The 10,578-nt window shown below is 38.5% G+C and overlaps 1 protein-coding gene across 1 annotated transcript in view; it reads left to right on the plus strand.

Moving 5' to 3' along the window:
* The window catches only part of ppp6r3 (protein phosphatase 6, regulatory subunit 3), a 133,607-nt gene that overhangs the window by 60,904 nt on the left and 62,125 nt on the right, over positions 1-10,578 (plus strand). The window contains exons 10-12 of the mRNA XM_043706412.1: positions 134-286; positions 4,057-4,215; positions 5,299-5,363. Coding sequence (XP_043562347.1) covers positions 134-286; positions 4,057-4,215; positions 5,299-5,363 — 377 coding nt within the window. The remainder of the gene's footprint in view (positions 1-133; positions 287-4,056; positions 4,216-5,298; positions 5,364-10,578) is intronic.

Here is a 10,578-nt window from a genome sequence, read left to right on the forward strand (position 1 = left end):
CCATAAAGTATAGCAAAATATCTTTTAAGATGTTCAATCGTACTTGTTTAAAGAACTTTGCATATATATGTGACAGTTTTGATTTTGCGTGATAAACTTTGATTTAAAATTTACTGTGTCACTTTATTTCTAGAAAAGTGCAATGAAAACTACGTGGGGAATATTAGAAACACCAGTGGGGAATACACGGCTGAATGTGGTCAGACTTGTAGCGAGCCTTCTACAAACAAATACACTCAGTATTAATGAAGAATTGGTAGAACTTAACACCATGGATGTGTTGTTGGTGAGGATCTACTGAATGTTGGCGCTTTAACTTTCATTTAGAGACTATTAAAATTCTGAATAATGGGAACAGATTATACTGTTAATAATTTGTTTTTAACAATTATGGAAGTAACTTTGTGGACCTGACAGAGGTTAGAAAACTCTGTGGATAATGTCCCGAGGAGAGTAAAGATGTCAAGGCTAAGGAAATGTGCAGAAGAAAATTAATAGAAATGTACGAAGTAAAGACTTGGTTGGGCTTTTAGGGGAGGAGGAATTAAATCAGCATGTGGTAAATTTGGATCTTTAGAAAGCCAGCATAGATACAATAAATTGAGTAACCTTCTGTGCTGTGGCCATTCTATGATTGAGTGGTTTAAAACTTTTGGGAGGGGGTGGGGAATTGTGTGGTTGGTTTATGCTGCAGAATATCACTGCACAAGATATGAGGTTACAGTTTTGGGTCTAATGTATAGGATTGATTAACTTATAGAAAATAGACAGTCAGGATAAATGGATGACATTTTGATTGGAAAACCATAATTTGTTGTGTGCTAAAGGAATCAGTGCTGCCTCAACTATTTGATTTATATTAATGGCTTGGATAAAGGGACCAGTTGTATCGCAGCCAGAGTTCCTGATGATACAAAGATAAATGGAAAGCAAATTATGAGGAGCATTTATCTGCAAAGAGAAATAAATATGTTGAGTGAATGGGCAAAGGTTTGGCAGATAAGAATGTAATGTGGGGGAAGAAAATGAGCGTATCCACTTTGAAAGGAAAAATAGAAAATCAGAGTATTAGATGGAGACAGAAGCTGTGATACAGAGGGTTATGAGCATATGAATCAGGAGTAGGCCATTTAGCCCATTCAGCTTGCTTGACAATTGGATAAGATCATGGCTGTATCTCTACTTGCCTGCCTACTCCTATTACCTTTTGAATCATTTGTTAGTTCAAACTGTCCCCTGGTTTTAGTCTTTCTGACAAAGTGAATCATTCTCTCACACTACACCTTGTAAAGTCCCCTTAGATCTTGTATGTTACAATAAGATCACTTTTCATTCTTCTAAACTCCAGTGGATGTAGATTAATCTGTCCAACTTTTCCTTATGAGATAACCCATCATTCCAGAAATCAGTCAGATGTAATTGTGATCTCTCAAATAAGGTGACCAAAAACATACACTCTATTCTAGATATCCCACCAAAGCCTTATACAACTGTAGCGAAACATCTCTATTTTTATATATTCTGTACTCCTTGTGATAAATGACAATATTTCATTTGCTTTCCTAATCATTTTTTGTACCTCTATTCTATCTTTTGTGATGTATACATCAGGGCAACCAGATCCTTTTGCACCTAGAGTTCTGTAGTCGCTTTCCATTTAAATTATATGCTTCTTGCTAAAGTGAACAAATTCACGTATTATACTCCATTTTGCCTACTAATTTCATTGTCCATATCCCTTTTAAGATTCCTTGTGTACTGCTCACAACTTATTTGCCTGCCTGTCTTTGAGTCATTATTAAACTTAGCAATCATACATAGTCCCCCCATCCAAGTCATTGATTGTTGCTTGTAAGTTGTTGCAACCCCGGTACTCAGTTTTTGGCACACGACTTGTAACATAAACCCAATCAAAAAATTATGTATTTATGCCTGCTGTGGTTTCTGTGTTAATTTATTACCCCCAGACCACGAATTTTTACTTGGTAATCTTTGATGTGATATCTTGTCAAATGTCTTCTGGAAATTTGAGTATACCACATCTACAGGATCCCTTCATTTTCATTGATTGTTATATCCTGAAAGAATGCTCATAAATTAAAACCTGTTGAAGCTGTCTAATTAAATTCAGATTTCCCAAGACCATTGAGATTTTCCAACCCTGTACCCTGTTCCTGCCTTTTCCCCATATCCTTTCATCTCTTTACCAATAGAACTATAGTTAACTCTTCATTGAAAACATTCATTGTTTTGACATCCATTGATTTCTTTGTCAGAGAATTCCACAGTCTCTCTACTCTCTGCATGAAGAAAATTCTCCTCATCTTGATCTTAAATGGCCTATATCCATACACTGTGACCTCTGGTTCTGGACGTGAATCCTCTTGCTCTGAAGGCCAGCATACCATTTGCACCTTTGCAATCTGCACCCGAATGCTTGTTTTCAACAACTGGTGTATGACAGTACACAGGCCTTGTTGCATCTCCTTCTCAAGCAAAGTTCAGAATATAGTCTACCTTTCTGTTTTAGCTACTAAAATGAATAACCTTCCATTTAATCCACATTATACTTGGTCTGCCATCATGTGCTCACTCACTCAAGTTATCAAAATCACACTGAAGCATTTCTGCATCTTCCTCACAGTTCAGCCCTCCCACCCAGCTTTGTGTCACATGCCATTGTATTGAGATAACATAATATTTAGATGTTCCCCTATCTAAATCATTAATCTATATTGTAAATAGCTGGGGTCCAAGCACTGATCCTGTGGTACTATCATTCAGAAAAAGATCCATTTATTCCGACTCTGGTTCCTGTCTGCTAATCTGTTCTCTATCCACGTTAGTACACTACCCTGATTCCCATGTATTTTAACTTTGTGTATTAATCTCTTATGTGGGACCCTATAGAAAACTTTTAGAAACTATTAGCCACATCCATTGGCTTCCCCTGATCAACTCTGCCTGTTACATTCTCAAAATCTCAGCAGGTCAAACATGATTTCACTTTCATAAATCCATGCTAACTCTGTCTAATCCTGTCACTGTTTCCAAATGCTCTGCTATTAAATCTTTTATAATGGACTATTGACATTGTCCCTATAACTGATGTCAGACTAACTGGTCTATAATTCCCTGTTTTCTCTTTAACCACTTGTTTAAATAATGGGGTTTTGTTAATTACCCTCCAGGATCTTCCAGTAAGATTTTGCCTTTTTTCATATTTTGGCTGATCATCTTACCTATCACCAACTTTGGAATTATACATTTTATTTGACAATTCAGTTTCAATTATGATCTGAGGCAAGGCAAATGGAGTATAAAGATGGGGAAGTCTTGCTACACCTAGATAGGATATTGGTAAAACCATAATAAACAAAGAACTGTAGATGCTGGAGATCTGAAACGGAAACAAAAATTGCTGGAGAAACTCAGCAGATCTGGCAGCATCTGAAGTTAATGTTTTGAGTCTGAAGAGTCATTGAACTCAAAACATTAACTTTGTTTTCTTCTCAGATGTTGCCAGACCTGCTAAGTTACTCCAGCATTTTCTGTTTTTGTTGAAAAGACCATACCTGGAGTACTCTGTATTTAAGGGGGAACATGCTTGCATTAGTGGCTGTTCTGAGAAAGTTCACTAGATTAATTCCTGGGACAAAAAGGTTTATCATAATAGGAAAGGTTGAGCAGATTGGGCCCTTCCTGGAGTTTGGGTGAACTAGTAACCTTACTAAGATGTATCAAATTCTGGAGAGACTTGCTGTAGATGTTAGGAGAATGTGAAGATGTTGGATATTTATTTGAAAATAAAACTTGTGTTCTAGAAAAAGATCTGGAAGTGGGAATGATTGGATATTCTTTCAAAGTTGGCAGTCATTGTGGACCAAGTGGCTGTTTCATGTGTATGATTCTCTGAGTCACTTGTGTGAACCATCATCTGTAGTGTTATCCACTAATTTTTAATTGGTTGGAATATTTTGAGCTTAAAGCTGATTCTTTGTAACAAAACATTTTTATTGTGTAATGAAATCCAAAATTTTATTTTTTTAATCAAAGGATATGTACTTCAGATACGTTTGGAATAATTTTCTTCATGTACAAGTAGAAATTTGCATTGCAACAATCTTAGGAAGCCCTCCACCTCATGATACCTGCACAGAAAACAACATAGAGGATAATTCCAATGCTGCCAGAGAAAATATATTAATAAAACATGTAAGAGCCTTTACCTTGTATAATTTGGTATTGTATAGTTAATATTGGCTTGTGAATGCTACTTGGTGTTTTTCCTGAGTTGATTGTGATTATCGTAAAGCAGTGTATTGCTGTTGTACTGAAAAAGTGTGTAATATCTGAGCTATCTTGAGAAAGCTTATTCAGTGTTTTATTGTTAGTTCATTTATGTCATTGATTGGTTCACCCATTATGAAGCAAACAATTAGATGTCAAAGTAGGAATTAATTGCAGTATCTTTTTAATTTAGTCAGTATTTGTTTACATTTCTTTATTGTGAAATCCCATTAATGCTGCAAAGAAAATTTCAGCCCTCTGAGGTCATGCAATTTTCCTGTTTAAACATGAGCAGATACGTCATACTTATCTGCCAGTATATTATTGACCTCATCTTCAGTATTTCTTCAGTGCACTTCTGGATAACCAGAATTGTATACTGCTGCTTTTTTTTTTATTTTATTGCACATGCCTCTTGTAGGAATCGGTATTCTTGTTATTCCCTATGCTTTAACCACTCTTGGATTCTCCTGCCACTCTGTCCGTAGTTTTTAGTTGTTTGTTCCTCATGCTAAATGTAGCTTTGCAATGCTACAAGGAAAGTCTTTCCTTGTCATCAGTTTGTGAAATTGTCTGAGTTAAAACTTTGACTTTTAAGTGGATGTTTTTTATGGAGTAGAGGATTGTCTTTTGTTACTGAATATCTTTAGGTGCTTTTGAACACTATACCCTTAGGATTCTGAATTAAAACCAAAAATCCCCTTTTAGAATACAAAGATGGGAGTGTGTCTTTAGATGTTATAAATAAAGGTATGGTTTACGGTTTGCAAAATAACACAGCCATGAAAACTTCCTTGTGTGAATTTTGAAATAATGGTGTTTGTGCTAAAATTATTTTTGATTTATTGTTTAGTTGCTTGTTTATAATCTGCTTTCAGCAGACCTCCATATCTGATGACAATTGAGTATGATTTGGCGTACTGATCTGTTGTCTCAAACTCTGTGAAGCCATTAAAAAAAATTTTTGGTTTTAATCACTGTATATTAACTCAGTTTTCCATTATCCAGCTATTTACGAAGTGCCGATTAATTCAGAGAATACTTGATGCGTGGGAAAATAATGAAAAGGAACAGTAAGTAAACAATTTGTTTTAATTATCAAACTGTTTCAAATGTACATATTTAAAATCAATAGTAATTTTTTAAAAATTATAACCATCTTGTATGGGAGTTAGGCAGTATCAGAATAGCCTGAAATTTGTGGTGACCTACTCTGTTTTGGGACTGTAATTCGAATGCAATCTCAACTGATGAATGGAGCTTTCTCTTCAAAACAAAAATTCTACCAAAAAGGGGTTGGCAAATCTCGAACAACTCTAAGTTCATTAATGGTGCAAATTAACACACTTTTCTTGAGAGTCCATTGGAATGATTGAATTGAAAAGACTGTGGCAGAAAGGGTGTTTTCATATTGCAAAATATGTTTAGGTATACTAGAAGGAGGTGGTCTACATTTTGGTTGTGATTAGATTAGATTAGATTAGATTACTTACAGTGTGGAAACAGGCCCTTCGGCCCAACAAGTCCACACCGACCCGCCGAAGCGCAACCCACCCATACCCCTACATTTACCCCTTTAACCTAACACTACGGGCAATTTACTGTTGCAAAAATGTCCAATTATATAGACAATATTATTTTAGTTAGAGAATTTTGGTTAAATGGAAGATAAATGAGAATACCTAGTGTGAGGCTGGTAAACAGATCTGAAGTAACTAGTAGCCTCTGGTTTTTTTTAGTTCATTCATTAGATGTGACCATTGCTGACTGCGCCAGCAATTTATTGTCCATCCCTGAATTGTACAAGGTGCAGTTAAGGGTCAGTCACATTGCCAAGTGCCTGGAGTCCCCCCTACGTCAGACCAGGGTCGGACGTCAGATTTCCACCCGAAAAGACAGTAATGAACCACATCGGTCTTTCCAACAATTGATTCTTGGTCATCATTAAATTCTTAATTCCAGATTTTTATCAAATTCAAATTCCATCATCTGCCATCATAGGATTCAAACCCAGGACCTCAGAACATTACCTGGTTCTCTGGATTAATAGTCTAGCTGTAAAACTACCAGTCCATTGTGGTGCATTGCATATTATTTGTCGAGGTTCAAATTGAAAATGGACAAGCAATAAACAATTAGTCTGTCTTTTCTAATGGAACCAGCAAGTCTGATAAGATTGCAGTTATCTCTTTGGGATATTAATTCTTCAAATGGGTACCAGAATCTGAGAGGTTTTGAAGGTAAAGTTAATTGTTAAAAGCAGTAGCATGTTCCTGCAGGGACTGAAGGGAGGTTTGTTTTTCATTTTGGGTTTATCTATAATATGTCTAAGGACAGCGTAGTTGGAGCCCTGGAAGCAGCTTGGAAGAACATGATATGTCTCTGTCAGACCAATATTTGGGGGCTATTAGAAACTAAGTGTATTTTCTCATTTTTGAATCATTAAACAAATCTGTGAGGTCTCTTATTAAGTTAGTGTCCACAGTCATGAGATTCCGAGGTTGGAGAATTGCCTACCCCATTAGAAGGACTGCAGGAAATCTCATACTTTGTGGAATAGCAGGAAAGCTTTGGAAAATAAAGTGAATTCCTGAGAGCTCTGGCATGTCTTGTTTCAGTCACAGAACGAGTGAAGGAACCCTAAAATTCTGAACATAGAAGGGTCGTTTTGGTGGCTGGGGGGGGAGAAACCAAAATAAAATAGAATGTGTCTTGTTCGGATTTCCAGGGTTTATGAAGTAACATTTAACTTAGTAGTATGTCCTTGATTCTTGTGTAGTTTAAGTTGTAATTTAAAAGTGAAACCATGTGGTGTAATTCTTTCAGGTACTAACTGAGTGTTCAAGTTTCCTTTCCAAAGTGACTATTCTCCCTCAAGGTTACAACAGTACACCTCACATGGGATTTGCAAAAAAACACTACCTCTTTGCATTGACAGCATTTACCTCAGAGTACAAAAATGTGTTCAAGATAATGGCTTTTTATTGCTGTCAAAGTATAAATAAAGTTTGATATCATCTGTATTGACCACTGAGTTACAATTCTTTGTAAACAAAAACATAGAGTCATAGAGATGTACAGCATGGAAACAGACTCTTCGGTCCAACATTGCTGCCAGATATCTCAACCCAATCTAGTCCCACCTGCCAGCACCCAGCCCATATCCCTCCAAACCCTTCTTATTCATATACCCATCCAAATGCCTCTTAAATGTTGCAATTGTACCAGCCTCCACCACCTCCTCTGGCAGCTCATTCCATACACGCACCACCCTCCATGTGAAAACGTTGCCCCTTAGGTCTGTTTTATATCTTTCCCCTCTCGCCCTAAACCTATGCCCTCTAGTTCTGGACTCCCCAACCCCAGGGAAAAGACTTTGTCTGTTTATCCTATCCATGCCCCTCATGATTTTGTAAACCTCTATAAGGTCACCCCTCAGCCTCTGACGCTCCAGGGAAACCAGCCCCAGCCTGTTCAGCCTCTCCCCTGAGCTCAAATCCTCCAACCCTGGCAACATTCTTGTAAATCTTTTCTGAACCCTTTCAAGTTTCACAACATCTTTCTGATAAGGAGACGACCAGAACTCCATGCAACATTCCAACAGTGGCCTAAGCAAAGTCCTGTACAGTCGCAACATGACGTCCCAACTCCTGTACTCAATACTCTGATGAATAAAGGAAAGCATACCAAACGCCGCCTTCACTATCCCATCTACCTGCGACTCTACTTTCAAGAAGCTATGAACCTGCACTCCCTAGGACTTACCATTAAGTATGTAAGTCCTGCTAAGATTTGCTTTCCCAAAATGCAGCACCTCACATTTATCTGAATTAAACTCCATCTGCCACTTCTCAGCCCATTGGCCCATCTGGTCCAGATTCTGTTGTAATCTGAGGTAACCCTCTTCATTGTCCACTACACCTCCAATTTTGGTGTCACCCGCAAACTTACTAACTGTACCTGTTATGCTCTCATCCAAATCATTTATATAAATGACAAAAAGTAGTGGACCCAATACCAATCCTTGTGGCACTCCACTGGTCACAGGCCTTCAGACTGAAAAACAACCCTCCTCCACCACCCTCTTGTCTTCTACCTTTCAGCCAGTTCTGTATCCAAATGCTAGTTCTCCCTGTATTCTGTGAGATCTAACCTTGCTAATCAGTCTCCGATGGGGAACCTTATCGCACGCCTTACTGAAGTCCATATAGATCACATCTACTGCTCTGCCCTCATCAATCCTTTTTGTTACTTCTTCAAAAAACTCAATCAAGTTCATCAGACATGATTTCCCACGCACAAAGCCATGTTGACTATCCATAATCAGTCCTTGCCTTTCCAAATACATGTACATCCTGTCCCTCAGGATTCCCTCCAACAACTTGCCCACCACTGATGTCAGACTCACTGGTCTATAGTTCCCTGGCTTGTCCTTACCACCCTTCTTAAACAGTGGCACCACGTTAGCCAACCTCCAGTCTTCCAGCACCTCACCTGTGACAATCGATGATACAAGTATCTCAGCAAGAAGTCCAGCAATCACTTCCCTAGCTTCCCATAGAGCTCTAGGCTACACCTGATCAGGTCCTGGGGATTTGTCCACCTTTGTGTTTCATGACATCCAGCACTTCCTCCTCTGTAATATGGATATTTTGCAAGATGTCACCATCTATTTCCCTACATTCTATATCTTCTATATCCTTTTCCACAGTAAATACTGATGCAAAATACTCGCTTAGTATCTTCTCCCATTTTCTGTGGCTCCACACAAAGGCTACCTTGCTGATCTTTGAGGGGCCCTATTCTCTCCCTAGTTACCCTTTTGTCCTTAATGTATTTGTAAAAACCCTTTAGATTCTCCTTTAATTCTATTTGCCAAAGCTATCTCATGTCCCCGTTTTGCCCTCCTGATTTCTCTCTTAAGTATACTCCTACTGTCTTTAGACTCTTCTAAGGATTCACTCGATCTATCCTGTCTATACCTTACATATGCTTCTTTTTCTTGACCAAACCCTCAATTTCTTTAGTCATCCAGCAGTCCCTATACCTACCAGCCTTTCCTTTCACCCTAACTGAATATACTTTCTCTGGATTCTCGTTAAATAATTTGCCTTAATGATATATTGAAAATACGCAGTGATACAGAACAGCCTGCTACTCTTCACAATAAAGAAAGTAATAAGATATATTTTAACTAAATTATTCAACAATAACATTTTTTGATGTTTTAACCAGTACTTAATGGAAAAGTGGGAAGCCCTCATGACAGTTCCAGGTGCAGCTGCCCAAAAATCATTGTGATGGACAGGGATCTCAATCATATCCAATCATTTTTTACACTTCCCTCCTTGCCCTACCCCATCTTTCTAGAAATGTGAAAGAGAGCCTCCTGTTCTCACTTTACACCCCTCCCCTCCAGCCTCTGTATTCAAAGGATCATTTTGTGCCATTTCTGCCACCTCCACAATGATCCCATCCCAAATGCATTTTCCCCTCCCTTGTCAGCATTCTGACCTGACCATTCCCTCCGCTACATCTCCACTCCTCTATTACCCTGATACCTTAATGCCTCCCACAAGAGCTTCACAGGTGGTGTAACTCTGGGCCTTTTATTACCTCCTTCCTCGCTGTCCAAGGTCCCAAGAACTCCATCTTCCAAATGAATCCGTTTACTTGTAGTTCTTTCAATCTAGTCTACTGTATTTGCTGCTGACAGAATGTTCTCTTCTATCTTGGGGAGTCCAAGCATGGATTGACGAACACTTCCATTTGGTCCCAAACATGATCTGATCTTCCAGTCACTTGCCATTTTAATACAGCATCTTGCTTTCACCGTCACATTTCTGACCAAGGACGACTGCAGTGTTCCAGTGAAGCCCAACACAAGCTGGAAGAAAGCGCTTTACCTTCTGCTTTTCTGGATTCAGCATTGAGTTCAACAACTTTATTTCATAAACTCTGTCCTCCATTTTGCACCTCTCACCCCTTGACCTGCTTTCATGCTTTGGGTTTCAGCATAACTGACCAATGTTCTGCTATTAACACACATTGTGCACCTGTGTCACTTCTGTACAAACATTGCCAATCCGTTTGCCTTTTGTTCTGTGACACTTTGGTCTCTGATCTCATCAACTTCCCTGCTGATATGTGATCCTCTCCACCTTTTTACACTGTATTAAAATCCTAATTTTTTCCACTTTTCGTATATTACAAAGAGGTTGGGGGGGGGGGAGGTGGTGGTGTTTGAATGTTGAATGGAGTGCTCTTTGGAGGATCAATGTGGACTGA

The sequence above is a fragment of the Chiloscyllium plagiosum genome, chromosome 16, assembly GCF_004010195.1.
Source record: "Chiloscyllium plagiosum isolate BGI_BamShark_2017 chromosome 16, ASM401019v2, whole genome shotgun sequence".
NCBI classification, from domain to species: Eukaryota; Metazoa; Chordata; class Chondrichthyes; order Orectolobiformes; family Hemiscylliidae; genus Chiloscyllium; species Chiloscyllium plagiosum.